The sequence below is a fragment of the Mytilus galloprovincialis genome, chromosome 12 (genome assembly GCF_965363235.1).
Source record: "Mytilus galloprovincialis chromosome 12, xbMytGall1.hap1.1, whole genome shotgun sequence".
In the NCBI taxonomy this organism is placed as follows: Eukaryota; Metazoa; Mollusca; class Bivalvia; order Mytilida; family Mytilidae; genus Mytilus; species Mytilus galloprovincialis.
Window position 1 is genome coordinate 51399129 of NC_134849.1, and position 21324 is coordinate 51420452.

Here is a 21324-nt window from a genome sequence, read left to right on the forward strand (position 1 = left end):
AGTATGCCTTATACATTGTACACATGAGAAGCACCAAAGAAAGGTTCCTGCACAATGTAATGATAGTAGCAATACGTTAAAACACATTTCAATTACCCTCCCTAAAAATAAGCTTATTTAAGTACAATGTCCGCCATGTTGGATTTTACCGGAAGTAGGGTTTTTAAGCCATCAAATCTATATAATGTATCTAAAAGTAGAACATAACAAAGGGTTTTACTAAATATTATGAAAGTAGCATGAAAATAACACCTTTTCTCATACTAGCCTTCGATATTGGGCTGATTCAAGTATGATGTCCGTCATTTTGGATTTTACCGAAGTGAGACATTTTTTTTCAAATGCTCCCTATCTGAAATAAAAGATTAATAGTTGAGGAAGGTCTATGCCAAATTTCGTGCTTGTATCAGGATGTGCACAATTTTTCACAAAGCCGCCGTACTATAACCAGTGACACAATGTTCACGTATATGTCTTGTGAATTTTGTGGTTTATCAAAAAGATGAAGTTTGAAGTTATTATTTTATAACATAAACTTAAGATTCTTCGCCCAAAATGCTGTATAGTTATATTAAACCTTTATTCATTCATATCATTCAAATGTTTTAGTTTTTTAAAAACTCATTGTAATCAGATGTAATCATGATTACTTTGCCAATGTAATCATTAATTTAATCAGATACTTTTAGAAATGATGTAATCATTAATTTAATTTAATCGTACAAATGACAAAGTAATTGTAATTTAATCATTTACATTGAAAGTAATCAGACCCATCTCTGATAGAATGCACATGCAATATAAATTTAGTTTCATAGTGCAGTAACTATTTCAATGTTTAAAATTATAAATGCACCCATTGTATGCCGAATGTCACGCTGTAACAAAAAGAGCAAAACAAAAACAAAAACCAATTTATTTTAAGAAAATCATTAACCTCATACAACTTATCGAGTGATATTTCAAGATCGAAATTCAAAAAATTCTTCTTGAATTTCTTCTTAGTTGATATAAAAGTTAAATCACTTCACAGGCGTTATGATTTATTGATTTAATATTTGTTCAAAAGGAAATATTTCATCGCGTTTCATCTGTAATTATATTAGAAATATCTGTTTGCTTTCCTGACACTGATTCAAGAAAATGATAGTAAATTCTTGCTATAACTTTTAAAATACAAGGATACTGCAAAATGCCAAAGACGTCTTCTACGAAATGTTATTTGTAAATACGGAAAGAGCGCATTCTTTAAACTATATGATAAAAGTTGATTACTTGTTTGTTTAAATTTATTTTACCTCTATGCATTTATCATAATCAAATGTTTATATAAGATAATTAAGTAAAATAACCAAATTTACAACTTCAATGCATTTTGTAATGCTTTATTTCTATCTTTGTTAGTCACAATCGTAAGACACATCATTGTCGTTTCAGTTTTTTTATACATTATTGTCTTTTAAAATATTTTACATACCCCTTTTTCGAATGCACACTGGTTATTAATAGAAATGGATAATCGGCAATTTAAACAACAACTCAAACAACAATTAATCAACTCAGTCCTTACCAAAGGAGTCTACACTTTGTACAAAAATGTGAAAAAAATTAAGAAAGACAGTAAATGACATGTCATCAATATAAATATCTTGAATTTCAAAACGATAAAGATATCAGAAAAAACCCAACTACAGATGATGTTCCAGGCATGGTGCAGTCACATGATTATGTGGTTAGTTTATTGTTTTTATTTGTGATGTCAACGAGCACTCGAGTATCGCTCGTTTTTACCGAGTATCAAATACTAAAATAAGACTTGACTGATCGGTTTCTGTTAGAATGTTGTAAAAATACGCTTCGAATGTTTGTGTTTAAATTGTTATTTAAATTCCCTCGAACAGATGTAGCATTGTTATCTAATCGTGTTGTAGTAATTCCAAGATCTTTGTACTGTCAGAGCAAATAGTGTCTCCAAGTTCATGCATTAAATGTGCTATCAATTATGGTATACAATGCCTGGTTCTGTTATCTAGTCCTAGGTAATAATGTTTAAGACAACGATCCACAACACATTAAATCGCTATTTAGTAGATGTTATCTGTTCGACCGAACACTTGATTATTCCTCGATAGATCTTACGTGTACTCTTTTAGTAAATCCTCAACGAGTTGACAGACATAGTATTTATATGAAATTTATTTAATTCTTATTATAAATGTGGAGACCTTGTGGAAAGGACGAGAACCTTTCTTTTCTTTGATTGATTTTTGGTGTTTTAACTCAACTTTTCAGCGCAACTTTTGGGCTTTTTCGTGGCGGCCAGTTTTTATTGGTGGAGGAAGACGGAGTGCCCGGATGAAACAACCGACATTCGTTAGGAAAACTGACAATCCTTGTCAATTACGATAGGAGTCGAGTGTACCCGCAACAGTGGGATTCAAACTCACAACCTGAATGTTGACTGGCTATGGATTATATTAGTTGACTTGTAGTAGTCCACTTGGCCATCGAGGCTCCCTGTTTATTTGTTAAACTAGTAGTGTGAAACTGTTGTATTGGGAGCTTGGTATTTTTACACTAATATGCCTGTTCTTTGTCATTTTAGCGACAGCAAAGCTTACTAGTTGATCAATGAATTCAACAATCTCAAGCATTCATAGTGTTGTCCTTTTTATGAGTTCTACACAAGTATACCTGCTCATATCTATTCGAAAAGCTGTAGTGGCTACCATAACAAGATAAATAATCCATACAAGTGTGACCGTCTTGATTTTCCTATAGCACTCAAGTCATTTTTGGTGCTATTTGATTGTTTAATTTTCGTGTTGTTTCTATAAATGAGAATCATTTTTATCCTTCGTCTAGCGAAGACAAGTATTAATTCATTTTTATTGTTGTATTGCTGCAGAAATTAACATGGCCGATGCTCGTTACCAGATATATAAAAAGATATGGTTTGCTTGCAAATAAGACAACTGTTAATTCACAAAAGACCAAATGACACAGAAACTAACAACTATGGGTCACCATAATACCTTAAACAATGAGCAAAACCAACACCACATAGTCAGCTATAAATGGCTCGAAATAACAAATGTTTAACAATTTAAACGAGAAAACTAACGGCCTTATTTATATACCAAGCCAGTGAACGAAAAATTAAATTTTGTATTTACGCCAGACGCGCTTTTCTTCTACAAAAGATTCATCAGTGACCCTCGAAACCTAAAAAGTTGAAAAGGCCAAACAGAGTACGAAGTTGAAGATCATTGATGACCAAAATACCTAAATGTTTTGGCAAATAAAGCTAATGTAATCTATTTCTGAGGTAGAAAAGCCTTAGTATTTCAAAAATTTAAAAGTTTACAGTTAATATGCAAATATGACCATATCAATAATAGTTCATGTCAGCACAGAGAGCTGATTGTTGGCTACTGGGCTGGTGATACACTCAGGGAATTAATACTCCACCAGCAGTGGCATCGACCTGATATTACACGTCTTCAATAATGTTTCCACTGTTCCAAAACAATTTTGTTAATGTATTGAAATACCTTTTCCTTGTCTCAAAAGAAATGGTGTGTGCTCAGAATTCTGACTTTAAAAATACACGTTTCTAAAAAAGTATTGACTTAGTTAAAATGTACCATTTAATTGAGTATCTTCAGAAGGAAATACTACCTTAAGTTTGTCATCTTAGTAGTTTTTGGCAAAAACAGTTTGATATGTCCTATAACAAGAAATAAAGTTTGAACGTACATTAATTGAAGTTGTTGATAAACTATTTAAACATCATAAATATCACATACATATAATTCATTGATGTTGGAAAACATAAGTACCTTCTGAAAAGAAAGGAGACTTGGTCATGAAATTATGCCTACACATGTATACCGTTTGATATAAAATAGCAGTCCAGATCATGTGTATAATCATTTTTGGTCGGGGACCAATATATACTTGGCTAAAACATCCTAATCGACACTCGTTCCTCAAATCAACGTATAATGTAATGTATTGTATTACTAAAACGACGTCTTAATAAAGAGAGGTTTTTCGATGTCCGCTGTCATTGAATCATTTTGTCAGAGTTTTATTTCTGATTATACTATTTGTAATTGTTTGTATTTGTGTATAATTCCTGAAGTCATTTATTGTGTATATAAAATTGAGAATGGAAATGGGGAATGTGTCAATTGTATCTTTATACTACAAATGATAATGACTTAGTTGAGGTATAAGTGTAAATGCACGTCAATTATTTGTTAATTCACTTGATCCAATTTGGCTGTTTCCTCTCATTTGTTTAAGTATCATATAAATGTATGGCATGTGCATAAACGACTAAAAGATATCACATAGATAACCGAAAGACATCAAGTGACAATCTATACTCTCAAACAATGGACGGCATAAAGAAATACAGTCAATTGTTTAAATTTGTAAAATGGTTTTGTTTTATCATTTCTTTGAGATTAAGGTTGACCAAACCATTTGCATTAGGAAAATAACTTTATGAAACAAGTAATATTAAAGTTCTTCATTTAGATAAATAAATTTGTGACGTCATTACACCACCTAAAAAGTCAACTAGAGGGCATGAAAGAGAGACGAAAGATACCAAAGGGACAGTCAAACTCATAGATCGAAAACAAACTGACAACACCATGGCTAAACAAATATAAGAAAAACAAAAACAGACAGATAATAGTACACAAGACACAACATAGAAAACTAAAGACTAAGCAGCACAAATCCCACCAAAAACTGGGGATGATCATAATGTGTCTCAAGAAAAGTTTACATACTATGACTAAACACATTTATTTCTGTTTATTATGTGATATATCTAATTAAAATGTGCACATTGTTATAACAATATGTTTATGTATTGCGTTTTTAGTAAGTACAGAATGCAAAACACTCAACTTAAACAAAGAATATGGTATTTATGAGGACAGTTCATTAGGTGAGAATAATTATAACTGTTTTCATAAAAAGTGATTTTTTTCTTACTATCCGTTTAAGAAATAATTCATGGGAGCTTGAATATATCGTGATTCCACCACGGGCTGGCCCTTTATGACAAATATTTTCCCTGAGCGAAAGCGAGGGGTAAAATATCGGCATAAAGGAACAAACTGTGGTAAAATCACGATATATTCAAGCTCCCATGAATTATTTCGATTCTAATAGGACAAATACGACAATTCTTCTGGATAGAAGCGCTCTAGGAAGAGGCAAATATTTGCTGTTATCATAAATAAACGCACTATTAAATTGGCGTAAAAGAACGGAGCAAACTGAATAAGTGACATTATTTAAACTGTTTACAATAACGTTTTAAGATAGTTTGGGATGAATTTAAATGATAATTTACTTATATGTCTTATATGTATAAAAAAAACTTTGCTTATACCACATTTTAGCATTGTTTGTTTACGTTTCCTTGTTGTAATGATTTTCTGTTTCACAAGCGTGTATTTTCCCGTAAATGCTTCTATTATAACGCCATCGCTCTATGACGTCGATTGCCTCATTCATAAAAAAGCATATGACGTGGGAGTACGATCGGAACAGCCCAAGCAATATAGTCATATAATACCAGGGGTGTGTACTCACAGCGTTTGAAGGACGTCATGTTAGAATTATTTGTATACCACACGAGTTAAAAGTTAAATAGATCTATAATGCTATGTTAAATTAAGGTACCTTTTATCGATATATTGCTGGCCTAATAATAATAAAGATAAGTCATGCAATACTAGACCTGATTTTAATGTTAAGCAAAATGAAAAAAATAACTATCAGTCCGGTTCAGGAATAACGATAGAAAGATGACGGAATGTTATTTCTCATTGTTCTCATATCAGGCAGATAAGTCATATTAAAAGGCCTATGCTAGACAAATTATTTTAAAATATTGATCGAAAGTTGAGATTTTCATGTCGAGCTACAAAAAAAACCCCACTAAACCATCAGAACCTGTAATAGATTTGATCATATATTAAAGGATTTTTAACGCGATTGTATACCGTTTCGTCAATCATATATTTAAAGTCTGCTTGTTAATTTAAGGAAAGCTTCATTCAGCATGGTCGACAGAATATGACTCATCATGGAGAGTCATCAAGGTCAATAATTCATTTGTAGATGTTTATTTCATCAATAGTACTGACCAGAAGGAACTCTCCCTAATAGTGAATGTTACTGGTAGCACCGATTTAGATGTAAGTACTGCCTCTACATTCAGAGTTGTTATTGGTATTTGAGTTACTTAACATATTTACCTGTGATTTAATGGCAACAAAAAAAGCATGACATAAAAAGGGCAACAGTAGTATACCGAAGTTCAAAAGTTATAAATCGATTGAGAGAAAACAAATCTAGGGTTCAAACTAAAACCCAGGAAAACACATCAACTATGAGAGGAAAACAAAGGAACAACAGAAACACTGAGGTCCACAAAAGAGTCAACAAGGTCAATAAAACATTTGTAGATTTTTATTTAACCAATTACACTAAACAGAATGAACTCTCCTGTATAGTAAGGTGACTTATATATTTTGAAGTCTAAATTGTACATTAACATGCTACATATACTCTGATGCTTGAATGAATGCTATAAAAAATCTCATGAAAGATACCAGGAATAAATTCCATACACCAAACGCGCGTTTTATGTTCTAAAGACTCTTCAGTAACGCTCGTTTTAAAAAGTTAATAAGGCCAAAGAATATTCGTAGTTACGTAGAGACGATATCAAAATACAAATAAAAATCATAAGATCAATAAAACACTTAATGGACAAAACAAATGACGATATGACAAACAATACAAAAAGTAATTTATAGTAGAAAGCAAACGTTGAACAGCAGAAGTCAACACGAACATAAGGTGAGAAATACGCTGCTCCGGAATGGTCAACATCGTTTTACTCTACTATCGCGGAGGATCAGGGACGGAGGTAAAATGTTAATCGCATTCACTCATCTGTAGGAAGTGACTAATTGGAATACTTATATCTTAGATTTATGCGACATCAGATCTTTATATCCTTTTATACGACTCTAACGTATCGCATACCAGTACTAGTAGTCTTAAATTAAAAGTTTAACACGTAAGGTGCTACTGAAGAAATGGTAATCATTTTGAACTACATAAGTACACGAGGTCAACCCTAAGTTTTGTTGAGGTTCTGATTTTTCGTTGATGTCATGTACCTTAATCTCTTTTGTTCTGTATAGTCTTTTGTTAATTGTCTCATGTCAATACATTGTTTTGGATTTTGGATTTTGGTCGTGATATTGTATTTTTTTTATTGGATTCTTAGTTGCATAAGAATAAACAAATGTTAGCAGAACTATATGAATTGCATTCAAAGGAATATAAATATGTACTTGATCGTTTAAATAATAATACTTTGTTTTTTAATTTTGATTCGTCGAAGCTTTTCGTGTTTTCATGATTTATCTTCTACAGGAGCGCTCACATCTGAATTTTTAAATGCAAAAGAAGATTATAGATGAGCTACATAACAAATTAGAAAACAAAATACAAAAAAAAATGTAAAAAACAAACACTGACCTATGAGACACGTTAACAACAGTGATCTTGTTGATTTTATGAAGCAAAACAGTTGTTATCGAAATTCATTTTACAATTAAAAAGTGTACAAATACAGTACAATTACCGTTTAAAATATTACTTTCATGACGAGAACACACCCGCAAATTGTACCAGTTTGATCCTCAATGTGGTTCTAATTACTATTGAGTTATAATTCCAAGCGTCAAGCACGTGTACCACATGTTTATTGGAATTAAAACACGACTTTGTTTATGAAGCGAAAATAATTTACAGTATTTTGTCGTTATATAACTGTCTTATCTCTATTCTTTTATTGATAACTTCTATGAGATGTTGATTGATTTGAATATGTACTTTTCTTTTGTAGCAAGTTGGTGATTGTAGTGGGTTGAAAAATGCAAGTTTTGTCCTTACATGTGGTAATTCCATATCGCGTGTAAGTAAAACAGTGGTAGAACATCAAAGATAAAGTAACACGTGTCTAATTCTATTAATACTTTAAATGCAACATTTCCAACTATCTATCAATTATTTTACAAACAATGGTGACCAATACTGTACTAAGAAACAAATGAATTTCCATCAATTTGTATGAATACATTTGACTGGTCATTTGTTATTTGATATAAAGACCAGTCGATTTCACATCAAGTTGCTAGAAATATATTTTGTTTAAATAGTAACTGAACTGAACAAAGGCTTAGTGATGGTTCAATTTTGAATTTTAATATAACACACATTTTTGTGTTACCATTATACATTTAATTACATATCATACTTGTCACCAGGTTTGTTTTTATATGAACAACACGACGGGTGCCACACATAAAGCAGGATCTATTCACCCTTAAAAATCATACGAGGTCAACCCAGGTTTTTAGAGGGGTTGTGTTGCTCAACATTTAGTTTTTTATGTTGTATTTTGTATATTGATGTTTGTCTTTTTTCCATTGGCGTTGGCAGTTCGTTTTTGACTTAAGGGCATCCGATGCAGTTTCAAGGGAGTTAACTCTTGGCGCGACGTTAAGCGTTTGAATTCCCGCAAAACGTCACTTTTTGTGGGACGTAATGCGTGTCATTTTCCGTAATAAGAAACGTAATGTGGAATTTCAATGCTCCAATTTCTGTTTCTCCCGCATGCTAATTTCTACGCCATTAATATTAGTCAGTGCATTTGATTCTACCAGGATAACAGTCTAATAACATAATAAGAAATAAAACACATTACTGTTTCTTTGAGATCTTCAACAAATATCGTATAGTGAGCAATCTCAAGACGACTGACCCTTTTGGTGTTACTAATATCATGCATGCCAATTAAAATTTTATTATCATTCATCATCCATGATTTGGTCCGGATCCGATTTTTTTTTATTACAGCACAGAAAACCAATGATATTTTGAAACTAATACCGAAAATGTATGTACACGAAGAAGTCAATTTCCTTTCTGAACAATTTTTTTAATTTATTTATGTAAAAAAAATAATGGTATGTTGCTAATACAAATAATGATACAACTTTTATAAAAGAACAAAGTTTCTATTTCCTCCACGTTGCACGTAGTTTATCTAACAAAAGGCAATAGCAAACAATATGTTTATACACCCGTAAAAATTTTGACGGGACATAATGGTATAAAAATGCCCGCGTCCGTCTGTCCGTCGTAAATATGGTACAGCATATTATCATTAAACTGAACATGGTTGGTTTTTTTCAGTCATGATGGTCAAACGATCTGTATCATTTTTGGTGAACTTTATGAGTTACAGGACTTTGTAACTAGAACAGTTTTTTTTTACAGTTCACGCTGTATCTAGAAAACGTTTTATGACTATTGCTCAAAACTTTACACACTTCTTGGTTATATAATTCTGAAGAATTTGTATATACTTTTGAGAATGATTCAGAATTTGATTTTAGAGTTATTGAGTTTATGACAAAAAGGGGGTTGGGGTTCACATTTCGAGCGTATCTCAGAAACTATCTATAATTATTGCATAAAACTTCACATACTTTTTAGTTAATTTATTATTAAGATCTGTATACTTTGGTGATGATTCTTTAATTCATTTTTGAGTTCTTAAATTTTTATTGAGCTTCAATTTGGGGATCATATAAAACATGTTGTGATATATAAACTTCCTATTGAGCAAGAATAATGAATGAGTCAGGATATACCTAGCATGACTTCCCGTTCAACCCCGGTGTTATTTTAAAAACATATATTATGTTGTTTTTTTTTTCATAAGACGAAGGGCGTATCATGCGCTCGAAGCGCAGCTGTATATTTTTTTCTTTATATTTTTTTTATAGATATATTAGAGAAATGACGGAATGACAGAAAATACAATGCAATTTTCAATATAATTAATATTTCCAAATGGCATAACTCTTTTAAAGAATAGTTGATATGCACTGATTTTCGAACATGTCCATACGATATCAGTTTTATAGAAAGTTGGCAAGAATTGTACACTTGAAAAATCTAATTAACCAGAAATCCGGAAGGACAGACAGGGGAATGGACATGCGGTATTTTATGTACGCACTGTGGTAAAAAAAATATATAGTTATTTACCAATAAAATTACGCTATGAGAGAATGATTTGAATCGCAACTAATCGTAATATATCCAGTCCTCTCGCTATTAATTCAATCGTTTTTTAGCCAAATCAAAAACTTCAAAATTATAGTTTCTCTGTCTGGACAAAAGCATCCATAAGCTAATTGAAGATTTTCCTTTGTAAGATTTTGCTTCTGTTTTCTGACCACATTAAACAAAAGATGTGGCATAATTGCCAATTAGACAACTCTCAACAAGAGACAAACATGACACAGAAGTTAACAACTATAGGTCACCGTACGGTCTTCAACAATGAGCAAAGCCCATACCGCATAGTCAGCTATAAAAGGTCCCGAAATGACAAGGTAAAACAACTCAAACGAGAAAAGTAACGGCATAATTTATGTGCTGCAATTTATGTAAAAAAAAAGAAGTTCCGTTTGCAGGAGAATGCTGAGTTCACACGTAATTCGAATTAGTTTAATTTGCATTCGAAATTAGTTTAATTCGCATTCGAAATGTTTTACGTCCTAGCGTAAATTCTAATTCAAATTGCAATGCGCGTCAAATTTGATTACTGTCCAATCGACGCTAACTTTTTTAAAATTCGTTTCAACAAAAACGGATTTTCTCAGTGATAAAAACGTAAATTAAAGGATATTAAGGAGTATGTGTAATGAAACAGCAGCCAACCAAACAAAACAAAACAAAGAACAACATCTAGAGGTCATCATACAGTATGAAATAATATACGAGTTTGTACAGTAAATGTACCTGTATGGCATGTTCTAAATCGCCGAGTCTTTAACTTTTGAAAGCCGTAAAAATTATCAACAGTCCGTAATAACTTTTCTTGAGATGTTTCTCACTTAGACCACAAACACAGAGAGGTATTTGTTATTCACATGATTTTACTTCCGAAAACAATGTTACCATTTATAGATAGTACTTTACAAGCAATATTTATACACCTGAAAAATGTCGCCAGAAGTTTGAAGCGATAACGTCGAAATTGTCTGCCAGCGACGTCGTGCACTTTAGCGCTAACGTTGAGGTTACAAAGGGGTGACGCAATTTTTTAGGATAAATCGAGATTATCATGGAATCCAGCACGGTGACCTATATTTTTTATTTGAGATTTGGAGAAAGCATGACAAAATGCAGTTTATGCAGAAAAATGATAAAAATGACATTTTCAGAAACAGTTTTTTTTTTTCCATTTTTTTAGGTTTAGAAAAATACCACTTTGAGCATCTGGTCTGCAATGTCAAGCAAGACTTGAATAATTTTATAGTTATTCGTGTAGTGATTTATTTTTTTCTTTATTGCCACTTATCACAGCTTCAGATTGAACCCGATCTTAATAATTTACGACGAAGAATATCTGCTCCAAAAGTTTTATAACATTGCCTATTTTTTTTTACAAAATTGCACAAATCCCCAATTTTCAGCCTCAATTTTCTCGAAAACGAGCACGGTGACCTATGTTTTATTTTGTGTTTTATTTTATAACTTGCCAAGGCCTACAACATATTTCAAAATTATAAAAATGACATTATATCGAGAAACTGTATCGGATGCCCTTAAGAGTTTGAATGCTCTTCTGGTATCTTTTGCCTATCTTATTATTTTCCCAAAGACAGTTAACAAACTGGAAACAAAATATAGTGAATAGAACACGACATCTTCAATTTGACATATATCAAAATACCCCTTTGATATTTAATCAAAAAGATTTGAAAAATGCAAAACCATAAAAGATATTCAACTTATACTAATATGCTAGTGACATTACTTTTTATATTATTACTGTAACTTTTCTTGGAAACAAAAATATCATTCTATCATTTAGCGACTTGGTTTATATTGAAATCATTGAAGTAATTATTTGTTCGTTCCTTTAAACTCAAACAAAGAAAGTAAACACTTAAAGGACATTCAAATGCTTTCTGAATAATTTATATCATGTTTTGATTTAAAGTTAATTTCTTGTACTTATGGGGGGAAAGGGGGGGGAGGTAGATCAGTCGACTATCGACTTAAAAACTAATTGTATACTTTGTTTCAGAATTTTACAGTTGTGATTCAAGCTATAAATGATCATACTCCAAACCTGTACAATACTGTAGGCATGATAACAGAACTAAGAGAAGTAAGTTATTCTCGCTATTTAAGAAAGACATGAAAATACAGAATATGATTCATGTATGAGTCAGTTCAAGTTGAATTTTATCTTATGACTAGTTTGCATAAGCGGACAAGCTTGGACAGTTAATTGAATTGTAATACAACATTTGTTTATTCAAGTCTGAGTGACTCATTCTCTATTTAAGAAAAATTTCACAGGCGTTACCAAGGGATAAAATAAACTAAAACTCACGGCCCATGCCATGTGCAAATGTCCAACAAATCTATGGCTTTTATGAATTATTTCGACTCTAATAGGACAAATTCGGTAATTAAAAAAACTTAAGCGAAGGTAAGATTACCGTGTGCTTGGCTGTTCTATTTAACCTCTGTCAGATAAAAGTTACAAATTAAAAAAAATCTAAGTTTTACATGAATTGTATTTTAGATAACAAATAGAAAAAGGGGTTCAATTTTCATTATTCTTAATCCAACATTTTAAATTCTTTGGCTACTACTTGCAGTCAAATCCAGAATTAACTTGTCATAACTAAGGAGTGAGTCGGCATGTTGCCTTGCTGAAATCCACAGATGTTCTAATCTTGCAAATAGATAAGAAAATAAAATATAACATACATCAAAATCTATTTTCATGCAAAATTATCCAAACTTACGTATACGTAACAAACGCTTTAGAATTTTCATTCGTATGAAGTCAGGTTATGACATGACATTAAAGCTTCGAGATTCATTAATTAAATTTGGCGGAATTTAATTTTAATTTCAATTCATTAATGTTTTAAGCTCTTGTGCATTAATCATTTTTGTTTTGCATTTGAATATGAATAACGATTTTGTTTTTTTTTTCAATTTCAATTTAAACACAACAAAATCGACATAGTGTTTGCACATAGGCTTTGTTACATGTGGTTTCACGTGGGAGGTAAATATCAACAGTTATGCATTATGCTTATCTCTGAGTCTGCGCTAAGCACATTGTATAGATATATCGAGAAGTTTATCATTTTGTTGTTTACAAATCTAAAGATGCACGTCATGTAAGAATGCCTTATTTTGTCAAAACTGTCGAGTGTCTACAAAAAGGCAATCAATGCAACATGCTATGTGTTTAAACGAAAGATGCTAGTGTTATCTATATGCCAATCATCAATCCAACTCGAATAAAAATATAGAATTAATAAAATTTTTGTTGTAACGTTAACACGTTAAACAAGCTTAAACAAGAACTATCTTTAAAAAAGATATCCGACGTATTTAAATTTGAGTATATGTTTAAAACTATCATTTCGATAACCTTCAGAAGCACAAAGATACCACTTAAATAACGTTTTCTCTGTTTGTGTTCAGTATTCTCGGTCCTCGTATCCTTCTGTTTACATTCGCCAAAACCCCGCGGAAATCTCACATGCGTAGGTGCGTTCTAAAAGTCATGTACGTTCGTACAACAAAGTTTACATTAAAAATTATATAATTGTCCCGAATAAACAGCTGTCGCGGATACAAAGAGCTATTGGAGAAACAATTGTTTTAATAAAAATATAAATCTTTGTAAGATCTAGTTCAAATATTTATAGTTTTTCACTTGCTTTCCATCACGATATAGTTAACGAGACGTTTTTTTTCAAACACAACGAAATCACCCACCATGACAGCATTTTGTCCAACCACAGAAAGGATTTTCGAGCATGCGTATTCTATTGCCATAGTTAAGCGTCCTTAAGTTCAAAGGGCACAAACCGAAACTATACCGACTACGTCGGAAAAATTGAAAACAACACTTTTAATAGTTTATTGCGTCCGAAGCGCTTTCCTGGATTTATCTTCATCAGGAACGCCCAAAGGCAAACATTTGATATCCAAAGATGTATAAATACAGAAACCATTGAAGAGTATATGTCAAACGATCAGCATTGTTTAACCTCTTGTCTATCTTCAAAAAACTATATATACTCGGAAAATAAACTTCTGATATTTTTCTGTGAAGGCAATTGAACCGTATAAGATATAATGCAACTTCGTCATAATCAAGCTATTCCGATTCATGTAAAAATATAAAAAAAAGGCTGATCGTTGAATAATTTCTTTTTATTCGAATGCATTAAGACTATACACATGTTCACTACGTACAATAGTATGATACTTATAACTCAGGATTTCATGGTTTTGGGTAATGTCATTGACTTTCGAGATCGTGTTGAAGATGAGGATTGTCCTGCACAACTTTTAAAATATGCTGTTGAAGTTCAAACAGATGCTGATGTGGTGAGTTATATTTATCTGTACGACCAAATTGGAATTTTAATACATATACAAAATATTTATATCTATAATTGTTTACCTTCGTTAAACTATTTTCAATATGTCTTTTGCCGAAAGTGTCATTCTTTTCAACAATTGAAAAAAATGCCTATCTTTTAGAAAATTGAAAAAAACTGCATTTTTTGTTGTTGTTTAATGTTACAAATGCAACGAAATGGATTTGAATGTTTTTATTGCAAATTGAGCTTGATATATTAATAGAATGGGCAAGACGGAACCAAATATTTTGATATTTACGATAACGGAACGTTATACGTAAAAAGTGAATTGGATTATGAAACAACAGCTTGTGGGCTTCTAAGAAACGGATTACTCTTCTTGGATGTTGTCATCAAGGTAAATAAATCATGATTCGTTTTTGAATACTGTATACCGAATACACATTGCAGAATGAATAATTCATATAAACATGATATAAAAAGGTTGTTTAATGGTTGTCTAGGGACAACAATAAATTAGAGTTCAAAATGACGTGAATATCAGCAACTTTAGATCACCGTACATCATTTGTCAGTAAGAAAAACTCATACAATGTGTTGATCTATAAAACATGTACAAGGCCTTTCTTTACATGACATATATGAATATAAATTGGAAATATTTCACACAAGAAAGTCAATGGTTGCAAAGTCGACAATCAGACTCCTGTCTTAGGACAGGCCTTTTAAAATAGGACTGGGTTAAATGATTTGCGAGGTAACAACCCTGTCATAAATGTTAACCCCGGTACAAACATAAATAAAAAAGAAAAAATCCAGAGTTTGCGAGTTAAAATAAAAGTTGCCATCAACCGAGCTACCAATATGAGACAGCACAGTTAATAGATTCAACCCACCATTTTTTTCTTAAAATGTCTGTAAAAAGTCGGGAATGTGGCAGTTGACATCAAATATTAAAATTGAGAAAGGAAATGGGGAATATGTCAAAGCGACAACAACCCGACCATAGAGCAGACAACAGCCGAAGGCCACAAATGGGTCTTCAATGTAGCAAGAAACTCCCGCACCCGTAGGTGTCCTTCAGTTGATCCAATAAAAAAGTGTCCGTTTCTATAAATGTTGGCGTTTGTTATTATTACAGTTCAATGCTTCTGTTGTTCCATAGTTTCCCTCTTATACTACATCACGTTCATGTGTTTTCAACTGTTATAGTTTGTCACCCACATGTTTTTGCTTAATCAATTGCTGACTATTGAACAGCAATATATTACTGTTACCTTCATTCATTTAAGAAATGATTTTGAAAAATACACAAGAAAATACAAAAACATATTTAGGTCCTGCTTCTAAAACAAAAAGAAGTAGGCTTCTGGTTTAAATAGAAATCAGAATGTTATCTTTATTTTTTATACTTCACGTTAAAATGCCATATTTTGATTGGTTAATACAAGGGTGTTAATTTACTCTATCACATGGCTGAGCGGATGACAATTTTTTTTAATGTCACCCTCTCGTCCAGACCAATAAAAAATCATCGATAATTGAAAGGACAATTAATTGAATTTTCATCAAGTAGTTAAATAAAACGCTTAATTTCTACGTTTTGGCTCAAATTTTATTATTTGACTGTCAAAATGAAAAAATAAAACATCTTGCCTCACTTTTGTTGTTATTTTCTAATTATCGTAGGGTTGTCATGTACGTACCGTAATAGAAAATATTTTTAAAACACAATTAATCTGTAAAATTCAATACTGGTAGGATATTTAGTATAATAAATTAAATAACACATAGCTGATAGGGTGATAGAGCAGATTGGTACCCCTCAATAAAGCATTGTCAACATTGGCTTCGCCGCGATTGACAATGTTTTCTCGGGGAAGCAATCTGCTCTATCACCCTCTCAGCTATATGTTATATATATAATAACATACCAAACATTAAGTCCATATACATTATGACTTTGGAGTTCAAAAAAATCTTTTATAGTTTGCACTCCTTTGGCTGTGAAGGTGGGCATCTCTTTAAAACTTATGATATAGAAAAATCATATCAATAAAGTTATTATCTGTATATTATTCAAAGTTTGGGAAGTCGTGAACGAAACATGTTTTTTCTCCTTTGAAACTAACTGTGCAAGTGGACCTCTTACTGGGGCAAAAAAAAACCCATTATGCATGCAAAACTTGACGTAAACATTTGATGAGACTCATTAAAGTGAGAGGGTTAGCGCTATAGAACCAGGTTTAATCCACCATTTTCTACATTTGAAAATGCCTGTACCAAGTCAGGAATATGACAGTTCTTGTCAATTCGTTTTTAATGCGTTTTGTTATTTGATTTTGCCATGTGATTATGGACTTTCCCAATTGATCTTCCTCTAAGTTCAGTATTTTTGTGATTTTACTTTTTGCTTAATGCATATGAAAAAAAATAAGATAAAAAAATTAATTAGTTGTACAATCTCAAGACTCTTTCAATTTTTAATTCTATTAAAAATTATGACTTTTTTTTACACAAGTATTCCACATTTCAAACGAAAAAACAAAAACTGAAGGAGTTGGTCCTGCTTTGTTTTATAAAAATAACAGGCACATGTACATTGTATCTTGTCTTAGGGAAAAATAAACCATACTTTGTAAAAAAAATCACTCTTATTCAAACAAAACATTCCCTGCAGTTTACATTCTAAAGTTACTTAATTTCCTAATTGACAACATATTTGTTACGTTTGAAGGACTTGTTATCACCAAACCATCGGCATTCCCATGGGAACAAACTGTGTCCATCTTCATGCCGACTTGGTTTTTTATTTATACGTGGCTGAATTCATACATAAACTTCTTTGGTAGAAAGAAATGAAGCAGTATCCTTTTTACTTTAACTTTCCCAATATAGATGATGTTCTATCGCTATATAATTCCAAATTGAACGCATCTACTCCATCGATCGTTGGAAGCAGTTAAGTCTGTCTGATATCTCGACTTATATCTAGAGATTGACAGTGAGGGTAGGTTAAAAACAAAACTTTACGACAAAAGAGAGACTTCACCTTTCCAATTGTAAAGTTTATATGTAGCATCATTCGAGTAGCGTCTGCATACGGCGTATAAATATCGCAGTTGATACGATATCCAGGGCATAACTATCATGTCATGATTTCCATAATAGAGGGTTACTGCTCACAAGGAAGTTATTTTATCAAGAGTTCAAGTAGTGAAGTCGCGATCACCCCCATTGTAAGTTTTACGGACACAGTCATACGTTGGTTGACAGTTATGGAATCAGTTTCACTAAAAGATAGCGTATATGTTTCTACTGTCGTTACCACAATCCTATTCCACTTTTTCGAATGTTACCTACTGAAATGGATTTCTTCCAGTGCCGTAATTGTACTAATATGTGCAACACGACAGGTGACATATGTTGAGCAGGATCTGCTTACCCTTCCGAACCATCTGTGACCACACCCATATTTTGTTGGGGGTTCGTTTTGTTGAATTTTTGTTTTTCCATATTGTATTTTGTGCGCTGTTGTTTGTTTGTTTGTGTTTTTCTTTTTCTAGCCAGAGCGTTGTCGGTTTGTTATCGACTGATGAGTTTGAATGTTACGGAAGTATATTTCGTCTCTCTTTTATTGTTATCTCCGTACACAATATAATACATTTGCTACTAAAGCGCAATAACGAAACAAAACAACCTGCTAGCATTAATCCATATATCACCTCCGTCGCAAAGTGGTCTGGTAACATACAAAGACCTGTCTTACATTCGTGTATCCTTCCATTTGGCTATCTGATTGTCTTGTCTTTAGAGAGCTCCCATGCGTACAATTCTTGCGGTTTTTTTTAATAATTTTTTTATCAAAGGTGAAATCTCGGATAGGTTTGAAAATAAACGCTGATATAGTGTGTTTCAATATAACCCTTGGGAATGTAAATTCTATGGAAAATTAAATTGTAAGAGCACGTCAGTCAACATTTCTTTATTTTGATGATACTATATCTGAATAAGTAATGCCTTTGTAATAGTATTGTAAGCAACTCCACGCCTTATTTATTGTTGGATATTAGACATAAATAGTTAAAAAAAAAATACCATTAAAAATATATTGTCTTTATTCCATTTGGACGATAAAATTTGATAATGTTGAAGCCTTGCTAATATCTATAAAAGCATTACAGTCTAATTCATCATCAAACTTACGCGAGTATTTAAACTTTTATTGTAAATGCCCTTTTCTGAATTTTTTGACAATATTTTGTGGAATGAATATGACCAATTATATGCAAATTAAAACATTTTCATTTCAATAAATACCAAATTATGTTTACAAAAAAATTAAATGACTATTTCTATACTTAAGGATGTTGATGAAAATCCGCAGACCACAACTGTTCCACTGACAATGACAGTAATAGATATAGACGATGAACCACCACAGTTTATAGATATGTCACGAGATTGTATCAGGAAATGTAAAAAATGTTCCATTAAATCTTTCATTGGCAATGTCTCGTATGAAAACAAGGTAAAAGAAACTAATTTAACGTCATTGTTGATAACTGATAATAGTCAAGTAACCGTAATTAGAGCGGAGGTTGACAGATTTAAGATTGATATCAAAATCTGGAATACGAGGGAAAAGACGAATCACATGAGAATCGTGTCTTTATTCCAAAAAATATGGACTTTAGGGTATGCAAAGAAAAGTCTACAGGATTCCAGTCTGGTCTTTTATACTGTCTGATGCTACCCATAAAATTGAAAACAAACGTTTATGAATTTAATTTGTTTGCAGAGCTTTTCTTGATTTACGTTCGTTTAGGTATAATGTAGTCATTGAAAAAGAACACAGAAACTTCAGAAATAATGTTAAAAAAATAACAAGCCTTGAGTGATACCAATTATTTAATTCAAATGATAGAATACCGGTATTTGTGTTTATGTTCCATATTTCTATTAGCTATATTTTTGTAAAGGTAATATATATATATAAAAATAAATTCATGCATTGATTTAAAATGTTTCAAAATCAAATGAATCTACAAAAATTACAACAACAACAAAATAAAAAAGCTTCAAAAGTCTAAAGACCTTAACCAACGTAAAAACATTTTTATGTTACATTTGGCTGAAGACGGATTATAAACGAAAAAAACTTATAGAAATATAATTAATTTAGGGCGATGTAACAGTTAATCCCCAAATGATTGCTGAGGACATAGAAATTGTCAACAAATCTGTAATACTGTACTATATCAGAGGAGGTAAGCGGCATATGTTTTTTTAATTACCTTTATAAATCCATAATGATTTGAGGTTAATATGAAAGTTTGGACGAATAAGTAAATATAGGAAGATTAGGTATGAGTCCTAATGAGAAAACTATTCATCCAAGTAACAATAAGTAAAAGTAAACCATTATAGGTTAATGTACGGCCTTTAACACGGAGCAAGATCTAGATATAATGTCTAAACATTTGTTTATTTTATCCATGTGTCTGTCTCTACAATGTCTTTTGCATTTTTGTGTCTTTATCTTGCTGCTAAATTGCCGTTTTCCCAAATGTTATTTTATTTATACGTGTATAATGTACTTATCTATTAAAGAAGACCATCTGTTGACGTCTTCTGTGATTGATTGAGTTGTGGATCTTATATCATCTTCGTTTTGTTTATCATTGAAGTATTAAAGAACTATTTTCAAATAACAAAATTATTTCAGAAAAATATAGCACCTGTAAGAATTATTTCCTTTCATATTAAAATGAATTGTGCTAACATATAACATTGATGTCTTACAAATATTTTTGTATATTTAAAGCATGTATGTAAAATTTAGCAGTTTATTTACCATGTGTACTATAATAATAACAACATTCATATTTTCAACTCACAAATATGGTCATGCAATATAGGATTATATCATTTGTTAATGCAAATCACAACTTAATTTGTATTTTAGTTTATCCCGATCAATTCAGCAGTTTGTTTACAATAGATATAAACAATGGTTCACTTAGCTTACTAGAATCATTTCGAAACGCAACAAATGATACTATTAAAGACGATTTCAGTGTTGTGTTGTACATTCAGGTATGAGACATTTATCAATTAGTAATAAGCTAGTGTTTTTTGTTTGGATTTTTCTTGTTTTGCGAACAAAAGTTAGCTTGATTTGAGTGCCTGCAGATGAATTAAGAGATACCTGTAATGTATTTGAAGCTTTAAGGACGTCCATCGGTAGTTTTACTGTCGCAAATTTAGTAACGGATATTTGCGACAGTAAAACTACCGATGGACGTCCGCAAAGCTTCAAATACAATACATTTATCTCTATTCTAATACAAAACAAGTTCATAATTAAATTTCAATCATAATTTCAGTGTAAAATCTTCATTAAAGAAAATTCCGCGAAAAGATGCTATCTTCTTTGGTCCCTACACTAGGTGACGTCATACGTATGCTTCCGGCGTTAAAAAAAAACACCGGGCGTTTTATGGCTTCTGTGCCGCTTCAGAATGTAATAAAATTTAATTAAACGAAGATTTTTAAGTGCAACATGTGAGATTTGGCTTATTATTGTAGAAATCACCTGTCAATACATTCAGCAATTCAAAATGTCGGCTTCCTTAATTACAGACAAGGAGATAGAGAATTTGACGCTAATTGTCACCCAATCAGAACCATTGATGCAAACTAATTGCATTAGAATTGTTTTTGTGCTAAATCATACTTCTATATTTAAGTGTTTTACTAA

At 31.7% G+C, this 21324-nt stretch overlaps 1 protein-coding gene across 6 annotated transcripts in view; it reads left to right on the plus strand.

Annotated features, from left to right (window-relative positions):
• LOC143054160 (cadherin-89D-like) overlaps positions 1–21324 on the plus strand; it is a 134111-nt gene that overhangs the window by 22015 nt on the left and 90772 nt on the right. For 3 of the 6 annotated variants that reach the window (XM_076227076.1, XM_076227079.1, XM_076227077.1), the window contains exons 2-10: positions 4904–4969; positions 6079–6230; positions 7958–8026; positions 12224–12307; positions 14455–14565; positions 14824–14958; positions 18928–19092; positions 19747–19831; positions 20530–20660. The exons of the other annotated variants lie outside the window; for them this stretch is intronic. In XM_076227076.1, the coding sequence (XP_076083191.1) occupies positions 4904–4969; positions 6079–6230; positions 7958–8026; positions 12224–12307; positions 14455–14565; positions 14824–14958; positions 18928–19092; positions 19747–19831; positions 20530–20660 (998 nt within the window). The remainder of the gene's footprint in view (positions 1–4903; positions 4970–6078; positions 6231–7957; positions 8027–12223; positions 12308–14454; positions 14566–14823; positions 14959–18927; positions 19093–19746; positions 19832–20529; positions 20661–21324) is intronic. 6 annotated transcript variants of the gene reach the window in all.